Source organism: Eptesicus fuscus, chromosome 22 (assembly GCF_027574615.1).
Source record: "Eptesicus fuscus isolate TK198812 chromosome 22, DD_ASM_mEF_20220401, whole genome shotgun sequence".
Lineage (NCBI taxonomy): Eukaryota > Metazoa > Chordata > Mammalia > Chiroptera > Vespertilionidae > Eptesicus > Eptesicus fuscus.
In genome coordinates, this window is record NC_072494.1 from 43643105 (window position 1) to 43658574 (window position 15470).

The following is a 15470-nucleotide window of genomic DNA, read 5'->3' on the forward strand; positions in this document are numbered from 1 at the left end:
TCTGGGTGGGAAGGCTCTGGGTGGGAAGGCTCTGGGTGAGAAGGCTCTGGGTGGGAAGGCTCTGGGTGAGAAGGCTCTGGGTGAGAAGGCTCTGGGTGGGAAGGCTCTGGGTGGGAAGGCTCTGGGTGAGAAGGCTCTGGGTGGGAAGGCTCTGGGTGGGAAGGCTCTGGGTGAGAAGGCTCTGGGTGAGAAGGCTCTGGGTGGGAAGGCTCTGGGTGAGAAGGCTCTGGGTGGGAAGGCTCTGGGTGGGAAGGCTCTGGGTGAGAAGGCTCTGGGTGGGAAGGCTCTGGGTGGGAAGGCTCTGGGTGAGAAGGCTCTGGGTGAGAAGGCTCTGGGTGGGAAGGCTCTGGGTGGGAAGGCGTGGCAGGGCAGCACAGCCTCACGAAGGCAGGGCCTGCAGTCAGGACACTTGGATTTTACTCCCACTCAGCGGCCAAGGCCTCTAACTCCCATTTTCGTAAGTATCTCCCCAATTGTGTATTTTCTGACTAGTGTGAAGGAACAGACCGCCAGCACCTCCCACCCAGCCCCACCACGGTCCTCGCCATCAAACCCGTCCCGGCCAGCCATCGGTGCGACCCAGTGCGCGAGGGGCAGCGGGAACCCCTGGCAGAGAGGAGGGTCAGTCCTCCCGCCAGGAGCTCGCTCTGATGGAGAACGCAAACCTCACAAATCTTCTTGAGAAATGGGATGGAAAAGAGCAAAATCGGGCTGTTACTGAGATAAAACAGGAAATATGCTGAACACATGGTTTAGGCCTTACCACAGAAAATGAGCTTAGACACCAGTATCAGCATCACGTGCTAGATCCGGGCCTGAGACCTCCGCTTCCACACCCAGGGCCCTCCCAGCACTCCCCCCGCCACAGCCTGTCAGGGGAGAGGAAACGCATTCATCCCTTCCTAGACAGATTGCAGACTTCATTTATCCAGATGCTAATTGTATGCGTTTGGTCAATAAATGCTTGGTAAAATGTATTTATAAAGCTCAATACTTTCATGCAAATCTTATTTTAGACACAAATCGATGGTCCATGTTTTAATAACCACATTATTCATGGACGGCGGTGTTTAACCTGCCCAGGCAGACGTGCCGCAAGGCCTCGGGAAAGCGAAGCGCTGGGGTGAACGAGGTCCCGGCTGGACAGGACGCGCCAGGGCCAGCCCCGCCCCCCGCCCCCAGCTGTGCCACCGCACGTGCCCAGACCAGCCACGGCGCCTGCGGACCAGGCCCTGCGAGAACTGACCAGAGCCCGGCGCTGGGTGGGGACGTCGTGTCTGCCATTTCCCACAGCGGCAGCCTGTGGTGTGCATTATCCCAAGTTCCCTCTTTTCCCAACGGAATGAATTCCTCAAGGTACAGAGACTACAAGTTTATTTCCCTGTCCGATTATTTTCTTTAAAAAGTTTACTTTTTGATAAAGTAAAACAACCTTCAGTACCATAGAAACCCTTCCCCGTGAGCAATGCACATGATCTCTGTCCGCTGCGAGGGGCCGGGCCCGGCCAGGACCGAGCCGCGCACCCTGCGCGGACACAGCGGCAGGATGTGTCCAGGTCGGCATGGTCCCTGGCTGGGGAACAGCCCACGACTGGAAGATATAAATAAGACCTTCAAGGAGCCGAGAATCATAAAAACGCCCAGAATCCAGTCCCCAGCTCCGGGGCAGTGCGGCCGCTGCGGGGCTCGCGGAGCGGAGCAGCCTGCGGGCCTGCGGGCCCGGCGGGTCACCAAGAGAAGCCGCTCGCTCTCACTGCGAGGACAGCGCCTGCCTCACAGCCCGTTCTTCACCAGCTCGTGGACCCCGTGCTCGTCAATGATCAGCGGCGCGTGGAACTCCCTGTGGGCCACGAGGCTCTCCAGTCCCTAAGAGGAGGGCGAGACGAAGCAGGTTAGGAAATGGCGACACGGCTACAAGGCAGCCGGGGCTGCGGTCACGCTTCAGGGTGTGAGGACAGGAGCTGGGCCGAGATCAGAGGGTGAGTCCGTAGGTGTGCACTGATTTGGTGCACACCTTTTTCCTCATTGCAGGACTTCTTATATGGTGGCCTGGTATGCCTGTAGTTCAGTCTTATGCCATGAGCAAATTTAAAATAAAACCCAAAACTTAGTAAGAAAAAGTCAGCACAAGCTCAGAGGATTAGGAACCTGACTAAAGTCGAACATAAAGCACTCGGGGTTTTCTCTTTCTCTTTTGAATTGCCCCCGTCCCCGGCTCCCCAACAACACCAGCCTGACATTTACCCACTCCCGAATGAGCCTGGTGTTCACGGACCTCCAAATACTTCCAGGTTGTCTGAAAGGAGCCGGTGGGACTCTGAGTGACCTGGCAATTTGTTGGCATCAAATCCCTTTAAACCTCTGCAGCTGACAATGGAGAATTGATGGTTGTTTTTTGTTGTGTTTTTTTTTACATTTTATTTTATTAGCTTTTTAATCTTTATTATTGGAAGTATTACATAGGTCAGTGATGGGCAACCTTTTGAGCTTGGTGTGTCAAACTTCGCCAAAAAACTGAGCATAACTCGGGTAGTGTGTCACTTTGAGAAAAAAACATTATTTCGCAAATGTTTCATCCTCAGGAGCAGCAAATGTTTCATCCTCGGCATGCGGCCGCCTCAGCGGGCGTGTCATCATCATCAGAAATGGCTACAAGCATCAGTGCTGACACGCGTGTCATAGGTTCGCCATCACTGACATAGGTCCTCCTTTTCCCCTCCTGTTCCAGCCGCTCCTGCCCCCATCCACCCCCTCACCACCCTATTGTCTGTGTCCACGGGTTATGCGTATGCGCACACGCACAAGGTCTTTGGCTGGTCTCATCCCACCCACCCTCTCCTGCCTTCCCTCTCAGGTCCCACAGTCTGTCCATGCTTCAAACTCCCTGTTAAATTGTTCATCAGTCTATCTGGTTCATTTGATCCCACATAAAGGTGAGATGGTGTGACACTTATCTTCTCTATCTGGTACACACTTTAAACTGAGCTTAATGACCACTTATAACAGCATGAAACAGACAACACACAGTAAAATTACTCTGATTATAATGGAATCTCTAAAGTTAATAAGATGATACTCATTTAATCGTCCCCAGTGCGGGTCACTTGCTAAGCATGGGGGAGGGGTGGCTGCCTCTGACGGGGTCTCTGGGAAACACGTCACACATGAGAAGAACCAGCTCCCTGGTTCTCAAAGCGACAGCACTAGGTTTGGGAACAAAACAGACCCTCCGCGTGGCTCCGTGGTTGGAGCATCGGCCTCGGATTCAATTCCCAGTCCCGGGCATGTACTTGGGTTGCAGGTTCGATCCCGCCCGTGTGGCAGGCAACCAGTCGATGTGTCTCTCACATGGATGTTTCTCTCTCTCTCCCTCTCTTCCTCCCATTCTCTCTGAAGGGCAATGGGAAAAACATCCTCAGGCGAGGATTAATAAAAAATAAACGAAGGAAGAGGAGCCGCGGGTCCATCCACACAACAAGGCAGCCATGTTCTGAAAAGCCGCTGCGTCCCAGGTGCCAGGGAAAGGCACCGAGGTGGCGGCGTCCTCGTGGGAACCAGCCTCGTGGGCTCCGCGCAGAGGCGGGGACTCGCGGGCAAAGGCCGAGAGCAAAGGCGGCTCTGCCAGGTCCGCTCCTCGGGAGGGTCCCCGCGACGCTCCGTCCCGGGAGGGCAGCTCCACTGAAACGTGACCCAGAACCAGACTCCGCTTTTAAAGGAGCAGGAAAGCCATACTCACCTCTCCGGCGTAGGAGGTGAGGGGGGAGACTTCACACTGGATCGGGTCATCGCTGGCATCCTTCAAGCTGGGGAGAGACCACGGGTGTCACAGACTGTCCCCACGTCGCCAGCCAGAGGGAAAGGACAGAAGAGCTTTCCTCTGAGAAGCTTGTGAGAACAGAGTTCTGCTGTTAACAGCCCGACGACCACCAAGCGCCCAGAGGATTAGGTTCCCGGACACGGTCAGGGTCAGCAGGCACCCCAGGGCGTGCCGCCTCTCGCCGCCGGTGCAGCAGCGCCTCCTGGACATCTCACTGTCTACACTTCCAAGTCTTAACAGACAAAGAAGGGACAGCGGACCAAACAGACATGTTCCGGTACGTCCCCAGGTGCTCTGATCCTTCACACTTCACTTCACTCCTCACCACACCCAGAGAGCGAGGCACCAAGTCTGCAAAGACGCTAACGATGCAACCCGTACGGCAGCCACTCGCCACATGGGCACTCACACTTGAACTCCTGGAAACTATAAGACTGAATTTTAATTTTAAAATTAAATTCGCATCACAATGACCGTGTTCCAAGTGCCCGTAGCCACGCATGGCTGCGACAGCAGGCCCGCCACCAGCGCCTCCTCCAGGCCACGCTCAGCACTGACAGCACCTGCAAGCCTGCGTGCCTCAATCACCTGGCACAGAGCAACAAGCAGTGTTAAAACGTATTTAAAGCCATGAGGCCTCTGAGTTTTCGCCAGTTCAAGAGCTTTACAACAGGACCCAAGGTGCACAGAAGCCGGCCTCCTGCCGCCTGGAGACCCCTCTCCGTCCCTGTGCTCACACGGGGCCTCAAACGACAGCCCAGCCCAGAGCCGAGCCCGAGTGGGCCATGCCCGGTCTTCCTCCGACAGAGCCGTCAGCTGAATTCAAGCTGCTCGCGCTCATGTCCTGCTCCCCGGACCCCCATCTGCCACGCCACTCAGACCAGGCCACTCCAGGTTATTCCAGGTCATTCCCACCAGGTCCCTGTGACGAGCTCACCTCCCCACCTTCCCTCGCCTCTAGATAGCTCAAGCCCCACCTTCCCTACTGCTACTCCACAGCGCCCGCCCTCCTTCATTTATTCAACAAAACGATGCTTCTCGGGCATCTGCTGAGGCACCGCGCTGCGGCTCAGCTGGCTGGATTCCTGCTCAGGCGCATACCTAGGCTGGGGGTTCAACCCCCGGTTGGGTATGTAAAGAAGGCAACCAACGGATGCTTCTCGCACATGGGTGTTTCTCCCTCCCCTCTCTCAAGTCAGCAAGCGTATCCTCAGGTGAAGGGGAAGACCCACACGCACCGGGACCCTCCCGGGGCTGCAGGAAACACTTGCTCTCCGCACGAGCCCCGTGGCATCTGCACGCTGACAGCATCTGCGGCCTGAGTGGGGGTGGCTCTCCGGCTGATGGGAGGAAAGATGCTTTAAAGGTGGGGTGCATGGCTCTGCAGACCTGTGTCAGCTTCCATCACGAGAGCCCCAGAGATCCAGCACAGACCCCCTGGGCAGCTCAGGGTCACATACGCCAAATGGGAAAATGAAGTTCCACCTGCACCTGAACCTGAACCTGAACCTGAGGCCGAGGGACTTGGTTTCGAACCCGAGGAACACATCCTGGCCTGAACATGACCTCCCTCTGCACCACAGAGGTCCCACCACAGAGAACTAAAGGGAACGGGGAGAAAAGGACCAGCGCAGAGCACCCGCACAGGGAGAACTTTAAAACGTTTTGTATCTTAACTGAGAACTGGAGGGTGTTGCAGCTGTATAATTAAGAAATGCTCACTTTTCAGGTTCAAAGCTGTGTGGTTCAATGAGAAGGAAATTTAGGGTCGAAAATCTATTTCTTAAATCATAAAGGCAGCTGCTTCCAGACGCTGCACCCAGTCCCCCTGGTGCGAGGATGACCGACCCGGGACTCCTAGAAGACAGGAGCCGGCTCTGGGCGTCCCCCTCCTTGGCACAGCCACGTCCCAGACCGGACAGCCATGCCGGCCTCAGCAGGGCGAGGCAAAGGACAGGCGGCAAGGCAGGCGACGAGGCCCCAGACCCTGCCCGGCACAGTCCCCAGGGATCTCAACAACCTACCCTCCAAACCAGGCCTGTCCCCCGCGGGGGTGCAACAAGCATCTGCCGCTCTCTCTAGCTACGCAGACCATGGCTTTGCAGATGCTGCCAGCACCCAGAGGGGAGGGGACATGGGGTACTCCAGCTAAAAATGACCTGCTCTTAGGAGACACTTTCTTAGGAGAGGACAGCAAGTGACTGGTATTAACCCAGAGAGACCGAAATGGGGAGCTATTAGCATGAGAACAAATCAAAGAACAGCTTCTGCCCCTCGGGGCCTCAGGCAGGACGTCCAGGCCAGGAGACACACCTCACAGCATGCTTGGTGTCGCTGTGCGGGTGCTCCCAGCCAGGCACCTGCGCCAGGCCTTACCTTCACTTGCGAATGCTCACTGCGGCTCAGACACCTGTGGGGTCTTAGTACGACATGCTGCCCGTGCCCAGCATGCACTGCGCTGAGTTAGTGTCCAGACAGGTGCCTGCCACCAAGGAAGCAGCGCCCACCGCAGCCCCGCCCCCGCCCGCGGCAGCGCTACACTAGCTCAGGGAGAAGCGCAGCCGGCCCACCGCATGCTGCAGGAGGCGGGATAGTTACTTGTCCGCGACCCCGGCTGTGACGGCCTCGGGCTGTCCGTGCGCAGCGGTGCTGGGTGGGAATAAAGAAGCATTACTGGGTGAGCAAACCAAACATAACGAGGAGGGAACTGCAAACTCTGCTGGCCTGGAGGCAGGATGGATGGTAAAGGATAAACTCAGCAAAGGAGATGGAGGGTTAAAAAACAAACTCAATGGCCAAGACGAAGCAAGGGCAGCTGACCTGCCCAGAGGCTCGCTGAGGAGACTCCCGGGGCGGCCCTGGCCAGGACGCCCAGCACGGCCCCTTCGGTGACACAGCCAGACCAGCCGCCCGTCAGGCCCAGCACGGCCGCGCTCAGCAGCTCCCAGCCAGACACTCCGTCCATGAGGGCGCAACTGACCGGCAGGACATGCTTCGTGAGCACAGAAACCCAACGACTTAGCAGGGCTTCCAGGGGCCAGGGAAGGTTTTATCATAAAACGTCAGATTTAGCCTAAAAGGACTTTGCATCCGGCTGAGTAGCTCTTCACAATCTCCTAGTTTCAACTTCTAAAACCCGTAACATTTCTCAAGGTTGGGCCTCGGGACTCGGTGGCATTCATTCCCTGCCTGGCGCCTCTCTTATGACCTGAGGCTGCCACGGTGGCCCTGTGTCTCATAGGAGTGGGGGTGGCGGGAGTTTTGGGGGTCCCCCAGATGTGTGGGCAGTGACCTATGGTACAGCTGCTGCTGATAGCCAGACCCAGAGGCACACCAGAGGGGTCACCTTCTAACTCCTGCTCAGCTGGAGTCACTTCACGCCCGGGAGACGTGTGAACACGAGGGCTTCCACAATCCCTGTGCGGGGAGCAGGCGTTCCCGCACCCGGGCAGGGATGCTGAAAGACGCAGTAACAGCAGAGAGAGGAGGCGGCCAGGAGCGAGGGCCAGGGCACACACTCACCGGGGAATGGCGGGCAGGCGGCAGCCGTTCTCGTCGATGAAGTGGCCCCCGGCGTTGAGCACCCAGCAGTGGTGCAGGGACATGAGCGCGTGCCGGGCCGTGGTGGGGTTGTCCTTGCCGTTCTGACTGTCGGCGTTCTTCAGAGGGGAGAACTCGTCTTCCCGCAGCACCTCGTACACCACAAACTTCCTGCAGGGGAAGCGAACGGAGAAGCCTGGCTACAAAATAGAGCTGCTCCCAGCACGGCCCCCAGGGCCCCGCCTCCGCGCCCCCCGCGGGTCTCCACGCAGCCCAGACAAAGGCTCCAAGAAATAACTAGTCACAGAGACTAGAAATCTGGGTGCAAAAGGATCCCAGTAGTGTCTGTTCTGGGGGAGAAGGGATGACTTAGGAATGTATTTGGTGAGACGACTCTTAGCTAATTTGCTCCTGCGTTTTCATACTGGTCAGTTCGGAGACTTCTGGCGAGCTACGGGATCTAAGCACACTCTCTGTGACACTTACTCTCAGGCAGGGAGACACCTGAGTCCAGGGCCAACTCTCTGGCGGGCCTGGTAGTCGCTGAGACCACCGACAGAGGAACAGCCTCCGGGCAACTCGGCACTCGTGGACGGGGCTCTGATGCCGTCACAACACCCGGCACCGGCCTCAAGTGTGCAGAGGCCGCGTCCTGCCTGGGAGGGGGAGGCAGGTTCGAGACACTCGGTCCATCCTACTGGCTGTGTTAAACCTACTTTGCAAACTGGAAGATGTCGAAAACGAACTTTTCCATCTTTATTCCGTTTGGCTTGTCGGGCTCCATGCGCTGCCCCTGGGAGTCCACGTACGGAATCTTCTTCTGAGCCACGTGGTGCTGCAGCTGCGGCTCGTGAACACTAGGCAGGAGAGAGACGGTCACTGCGAGAGGGAGGCGCTCCGAGGCCCGCGCGCCCAAGTGCGGCCTCACACACCACACCCGTCACACCAACGCCTCCCCGGGACCCCATCGTTCATAAACCTTCTGCTTTGCCCCATCCCTCCCCGGGGGCCTCCAAGCCTGGGGGCAGTGGAGCACCAACAGTCACTGCGGTGAAGGAGCGAGGCCACGGCAGCACGGGGCCTGGGACTCGCTGGGAACTGAGTGGACGCCCAGGGCCAGGCTGACTGAGCAGCCACCCTGTGCCCTTCACTCTACAACCCGGGCGGGCAGGCAGGGCAGACGCTCCGCCCGGGCCCGGCTGCCCTCACTCTCCAAGGCACCAGCTCCCGCAGACTGGCACCCCCTCTGCACGTCCCGGACGCTGGCTCAGCAGCTGTGGGACAAATGCGTCTCCAAAGTGTCCGGCTGTGGGAGAGACGGGGTGCGTGTCTGTCCTTCGCTTCACCAAGGCCTAGCACGCCGGCAGGAGGGAAGAGAAGAAAAGGGGCGACTGTGCCCTCAGCTTACGCCCCGGGAGGGGCTCCTATGACCCAGCTCACTGACCGCCAGTGCCAGGGACACTTCACTGGGCAGAGGTGACCCCAGGAAGTGGACGAATTCTGCAGGACTGGACTTGGGGTTATCTCCCGACTTCTCACGCAACCCACATCCCAACGCCCACGCGGCCGTACCTGACAATGTCTCTCAGAAAGGGCACGGTGAAGAAATGGTTGGCGATGTTCCCCGCGTTGAACAGCAGCCGCCCGTCCGGGCCCCGCCGCTGCGCCGTGGCCAGGGAGATCTCGCTGTACTCCACCACCTGGTACACCCCATCCACGCGGCACACCACGCCCACGGGCTCTGTCGGGTTCGTCTTCTCCACCACCTGCCCAGGCAGACAACAGCACAGGAAGACACGCACTCGCGACGTGCCCCTCGGCCACTTCCACAGCCCCGGTGCACCTGCACGTACCAGGCAGGGGGAGTCGCTGGCTGCAGGCCGTCCCGGCCCCTGCACAGTCTCTGACAGACTCCCTTCCAACTGGACGGGAGGCTCATCGCTAACTGCCCGGGAGCAGCAAGTCCCCGACACAGCAGGCGGCCCGCAGCTCAGGGCCTCTGGCCTCGGCGTCTGGCTGTGGGAACCGAGCCCTCGCTCCTGCCTCAGCCGCTGGCAGGTCGGCGCTGGCTGTGCTGACTAAGGAAATCAGTTGCTGGAGAAAAGTTGTAACTTGACTGATTTGGTTTCATCTATACTTAGCAGAGACTTTTCAAACCGGGGACACATTTCAGGAATCTCCGGAACTGGGAATAACTGAATGAGAAACCTATGTCCCCCAAATACCTTTACGTTTATTATTTAATGTATCCTTAACCACACTCAGCTACTTGGAGAATAAATGGAATGAAATTTCTCTGAGATTCACAAGACAAAAAGTAAGGCCTTCTGCCTCTCGTTTTATATTGCCCAAATCACTATTTCATTTGAAAAGGCTTTTTCCCCCCCATTTTCATTCACGGAAACAGCATATTCCTTGCTTTGAGGGATGTCACTGGGAGGCAGGGCAGCAGGCAGGTGGAAAGGTCCATCCCACTGATCTGTGTCCCTCTAGGCTTTGTCTGCAGAGGTTCTACGCTTTAAAAAAGTTTGCAAACCAGCTATGGGCCTTCTGTGAATGGCTCCAGGCGGGGGAGCTGAGAGAAAGGGTGTGTGGAAATCAGAGGGAGATGTAGGAGTATTTCATTAAAAACACCTCACAGGTACTTCTGACACCCGCCACCCCAACCCCACACAACTCATCTAAACGTCTAACTTGTTCAGGAGACAACTGTGAGCGAACTGCTTTGAAGGCAGGACCCGATGGCACGAAGAGCCACGGGAGGGTCACAGTAAAGAGTAGCTGAAGGGCCTGCGGGCTCTGCCTGTTCACCCAAGTGCCAGCCGCTTCCAAGCATTCTGAAAAGTGTGTCCCGGGTTTGAAAAGTCTCTGCTAAGTATAGATGAAACCAAATCAGTCAAGTTACAACTTTTCTCCAGCAACTGATTTCCTTAGTCAGCACAGCCAGCGCCGACCTGCCAGCGGCAAAGGCAGGAGCGAGAGCTCGGTTCCCACAGCCGGAGGCCGGAGGCCGCGCTGCGGGCTGCCCGCTGTGTCCTTGCACTATTTGCCCTGAAAGGAGCACAGGATTCGGTGAAAAGGAACCTCCTACCAAGGAAGGGCTGGAGCTGGAGGGGACTGCACGGCCAGGCACGGCCTCTCGGAGGCGCCCCCTCCACCAGCCCTGCCTCCCGCTCCCTGCCCACAGCGGGCATCTCCCTATCTGGGAGTTTGAATCGACTCCTCTCATCCCGTGAGAAAAACAAACTTGCACAGGTTTGTTTCCCAATCCCCTCTGTGCCCCCTACTCCCACCGCCTGGCAACAGCAGGAAGCCTGCACACTGCACACGTGCCAAGTGTTCATCTCAGGGTGAAGGGTTGACCTCCATGACAATGACTAACCTCCAAGGACTGGAAGTCTAAATGACAAAGAACGCATCTGTGCACTGCACGCAGGGCGAGGGCAGCTGGCATTATTCAGAAACGACAGCGCGGAATTCAGAGCTTGCTCTGCTGTCACAAGCCAAACCCTGAAAGCTGAGCTACAACCCATCAGCCTCAAAGTCCCTGCGCCGCTTTAGAAAATGAGTGGGAGTCCGAGGGCGTGTGTGACAGCCGGGACAGGGAAACCGCCACAGGAGAGCCCGGGCGGGCGGGCGGCTCTGGCTCGCTGAGAGTGAGAGAAAAAGGGCCTTGGGGACAGGTTCGGGGAGCTGGCCCAGGACAAGCTGTTGCTGCCTGTTGCTCCCCTGGTTGCAAGTCTCGTGGGGTCCCTTAAAGGGTAGGAGATGGGTGCCTGGGGCAGGGGGAGGTGCAGGCTTGTGCTGGAAAGTGATCTTTAACTCACAACGGTCCTGCCCTTTCAGCTTTGTGCAAACCACACCACCCTATAGTGCCGGGTTGGCAAACTGCGGCTCGCGAGCCACATGCGGCTCTTTGGCCCCTTGAGTGTGGCTCTTCCACAAAATACCACGGCCTGGGCGAGTCTATTTTGAAGAAGTGGCGTTAGAAGAAGTTTAAGTTTAAAAAATTTGGCTCTCAAAAGAAATTTCAATCGTTGTACTGTGGATATTTGGCTCTGTTGACTAATGAGTTTGCCGACCACTGCTCCAGTCTATTCTCAAGGCTCTCATTCCTTAAAAAGCTTAACTCACAAGACAGGAGCCTGGTGAGAAAGTATTGCAAAGAATGCTACTGCTGCAATGTGACTCTCCCTAACGCAGGAGGCTTTTAAAACCATGTCTTGATTTTACTACAATGAAAAGGGTGGGAGGACAGATTAGTAAGTGGTTTCTGATGCCTCTAGGAACTGGACACACAGCAGTCCAGTCCCATTTGGTTCCAGACACAGACCTGGGGGCGTGGAGAAGAGTGACTGTGAGACCAGCACACTCATGAAGTCAGGGCACCAATCACAGCTCCTAGCTACCAGCACACGTAACTACTGTAAGGGGTTTGCTTTTATAATGTGACATGAGCCCGGCTGGCAGGGCCCAGTGGTTGAGCGTTGATCTATGAACCAGGAGGTCATGGTTTGATTCCCAGTCAGGGCACATGCCCGGGTTGTGGGCTCAATACCCAGTGGGGGGGGGGGGGGGGGGGGGCGGCGCGTGCAAGAGGCAGCCGATCCATGATTCTCTATCCTCATGGATGTTTCTCTCGCTCTTTCCTTCTCCCTTCCTCTCTGAAATCAATAAAAAATATGTATATTAAAAATCCTATATAATAAAGATTTAATATGCAAATGGTATTTACGCCTTGAAGCGTAACGACCGTGTAATGACCGGATCATGGATCAGCAGGAGGGTGAGGCAGCAAGCTACAAGTGGGTGGTGGAGAGCTACAGGAGGGGGCAGGGCAGCAGGCTATGAGGGGAGGGGGCGGGGGGTGGAGGGAGCTACAGGAGGGCAGGGCAGCAGGCGGAGAGCTACTGGAGGGCGGCAGCAAGCTACTGGTGCAAGGATTCGTGTGCAGGGCTACTAGTATATATATAATGTGACATGATACTAAAACGAGAAGTGGTGATGAAGCCCTCAGGCCTGGAACTGACTGAGGCCTGGAGCTCGGGTGCTCATTTCTGAGGTCAAACGGACTGACACCCCTTCCAGGTTCACACTGTAGATAGATTTTGAGAGAAAGGACATCTTTATAACAGAAAATCTCCAACCAGGGATCTGGCATGTCTCTGTGGCAAGCCTTCTTTCTAAACTTATGCCATCTAATTTGTTTTTGTCAGAAAGACCTTCCCTTCATGTCAATATTATAAAATTACTAGAGGCCCGGTGCACAAAATTCATGCACGGGAGGGGGGTCCCTCAGACCAGCCTGCACCCTCTCTCCAATCTGGGACCCCTCGGGGGATGTCCGACTGCCAGTTTAGGACATCCCCTATGGGATCAGGCCTAAACCAGCAGTCGGATATCCCTCTCGCTCTAGGACCTCTGGATCCTAACCACTCACCTGTCTGCCTGATCGCCCCTAACCCCTCTGCCTGCCTGCCTGATCGTCCCTAACTGCCTCTGCCTGCCGGCCTGATGACCCTTAACTTGCTCCCCTGCTGGCCTGATTGACCTTAACCACCTCAGCCCTTGGCCTAAGCCGCAGTCTGGCCTCCCTCTGCAGGAGGCAACCTGGTGGATCAGGGAAAGGCACCGCCCCCATTACCCCGCTGCTGCTGCCACTGCTGGCCTGAGCGTGGGCCCTTCGCAGCCGTGCCTCAGCCCTTTCACAGCCCCATGGCTGCCTGAGCCTCGGCCCTCGCAGCCACTGCTGCTTTGTCCAGAAGGACGTCCAGAAGACATCCACCCTAATTAGCATATTACCCTTTTATCAGTATAGATTCTAATCAACAAATCAACAAACAACAAGTGCTGGAGAGGATGTGAAGAAAAAGGAACCCTCTTACTCCTTTGTTCATAGCAGCACAATTTGCAATAGCTAAGATTTGGAAACAGCCTAAGTGCCCATCAGCAGATGAGTGGATTAGAAAACTGTGGTACATCTACACAATGGAATACTACGCTGCTATAAAAAAGAAGGAACTCTTACCATTTGCAACACCATGGATGGACCTGGAGAGCATTATATTAAGCGAAATAAGCCAGTTGGAGAAAGATAACTATCACATGATCTCACTCATATGTGGAATCTAATGAACAACATAAACTGATGAACAAAAATAGAGCCAGAGACAGAGAAGCATCAAACAGGCCGTCAATCTTCAAAGGGAAGGCAGGGGAGGGTGGGAGTGGGGGGTAAGAGATCAACCAAAGGACTTGCCTGCATGCATATGAGCATAACCAATGGACACACATGGAGGGGGGGCGGGAATGGGAGGAGGAGGAAGGGCCTGTGCTGGGGGGTGGGGGAGGCTGGGGAGAGGTCAATGGGGGAAAAGGAGACTTATGTAATGCTTTAAACAATAAAGAATTTAAATAAATAAAATTATTCTACCTTTTCTTCTAACATCTTTATGGAGTGTTTAATATTTGACTCTGTAATACATTTGAAATCGATTGTGGTATGAACTGAGGGAGAGACCTTCCTTTATTCTCAGCCAGCGACCTCATTCACCCCCCAAACCTGAGATGGGAGTCGCACAGCGACTCCTCCGTGCACCGGCGGCGTCTGGCCGTCCATCTGCCGCCTTCCCTGGGGTCAGCTCCGCAGGCCTCATGTGCAGTATTCGCAGCCCCCTGAATGTCTGACAGTGTCTCCAAACCTCTCCCCTCCTCCTCTCCACCCTTCAGTATTTCCTGGCTGCCTTTCCATGTTTATTCTAAGCTTCATCACTGTCTTGGCCCCAGAAGAGAGTCACTGGAACTTTGATCAGGATGGTGTGATACTTTAATTTGTGAGAGTTGATACCTTTACAGATTCCCAGGAAAAATATTTACATCCGTCTTTTCAAACCTTCCAACATGTCCATCCGATTCCAAGATACGCTCCAGGGCCTGTCTGCCTCCCTGAAGGCATGGCTCCCACAGCACCGCCCCAACCCAAGGCGGTACCCTCCCTCCCACTTAGTCCCTGCGTGTGTGTGGCCAGCGGAGCCATCACTAATCCCAACTGTCCTCACCCCCACTCTGCATGCCCCGTCTTATTCCAGAGACTACCAGGAGCGCCTCGCCCACGTCCAAGACCGCTGTCTGTGGCTCTGTCCCCACAGCCCCACAGCCGGCTCAGAGCCCCGTGGATGCTCGGGCCTGGGGAGACCCACCCTCCCAAACTGCAAACTCACTTCTGACGGACCTGACCTCTGGAACCAAACGAAGCCACGTTAAGAAAAGAAGTGGGTGTGGGTGGTTAAGCGCCCTGGAGAGATGAATGGTTCTACAACATTCCGATCCCCAGTAACTCTGGTCGGACTCCTGCGTGCAGTGCTGGCAGGGAGCCCCGGAGCCTCACCTGTGGAGAAGGGCCTTACCTTGGCGCCACAGTCTGCTCCCTGCTGAACGCAGAATCCAATGAACCGTGGGTCTGCCACTCTCACCAGGATGTTGTCAACGCAGTAGACGTGAACGCTGCCGACGCCCCTGCGCTCCATGTCCCCCACGATGTCCCAGGCGGCCAGAGCCCGGTACAGGCCCCCGTTCCCATCTGGGAAATGAGACAGCCCTTAGAGCACAGCAGACCCATTCTGAAGGTCACCTGAAGGTCGCTTAGTGTGGGCAAGGAAAGAGCTGTTCAAGGAGAGTCACGGTGCACGAACAAGGCCACCCCAGAGGCCACGCTTTCCTTTCAGCCTGCCTGTAACAATCTAGCCAGAAACACACGGTGAAATACAAAACCATCCATCACACCATGACGACCCACATCTGCCACGTGTTATTACTGTCTGTATGATTGGCGCTGACTCTGCATGTGCAGCCTGACAACGTCATCCATGTCGGAGAGAAAATCACGTGGAAACTTCATGTCAAGTCACTGGTTTAAAGCCAGACTCACATGAAGGTCAGTGGTGACCTAAGCTCGGTGCTAGGAAAGCCCCTCCCTCTGCCTCCTGCTGCCTCGTGTCCTGTCAGCACCCTCAGCCACAGCGGACTTCATGATGCGAAATTAGACAGCACAGGGGGCTCAGAACAGCCAGTCCTTCCCTGACTGAAAAGAATTAAGAAGGAAAAAGAAGCCAAA

At 56.0% G+C, this 15470-nt stretch overlaps 1 protein-coding gene across 7 annotated transcripts in view; it reads right to left on the reverse strand.

The window, feature by feature from the left end:
• Positions 1-1357: 1357 nt before the first annotated feature.
• The window catches only part of UAP1 (UDP-N-acetylglucosamine pyrophosphorylase 1), a 29586-nt gene continuing 15473 nt past the window's right edge, over positions 1358-15470 (reverse strand). For 5 of the 7 annotated variants that reach the window (XM_054711661.1, XM_054711663.1, XM_054711665.1 and 2 more), the window contains exons 5-11: positions 14764-14936; positions 8930-9123; positions 8074-8214; positions 7340-7528; positions 6416-6466; positions 3737-3803; positions 1358-1866 (exon numbers count right to left, since the gene is read on the reverse strand). In XM_054711661.1, coding sequence (XP_054567636.1) covers positions 1774-1866; positions 3737-3803; positions 6416-6466; positions 7340-7528; positions 8074-8214; positions 8930-9123; positions 14764-14936 — 908 coding nt within the window. In that variant the 3' untranslated portion in view covers positions 1358-1773. Of the gene's footprint in view, positions 1867-3736; positions 3804-4900; positions 5158-6415; positions 6467-7339; positions 7529-8073; positions 8215-8929; positions 9124-14763; positions 14937-15470 lie in introns of those variants that run through there. The other 2 variants (XM_054711660.1, XM_054711659.1) reach the window with 2 other exon arrangements.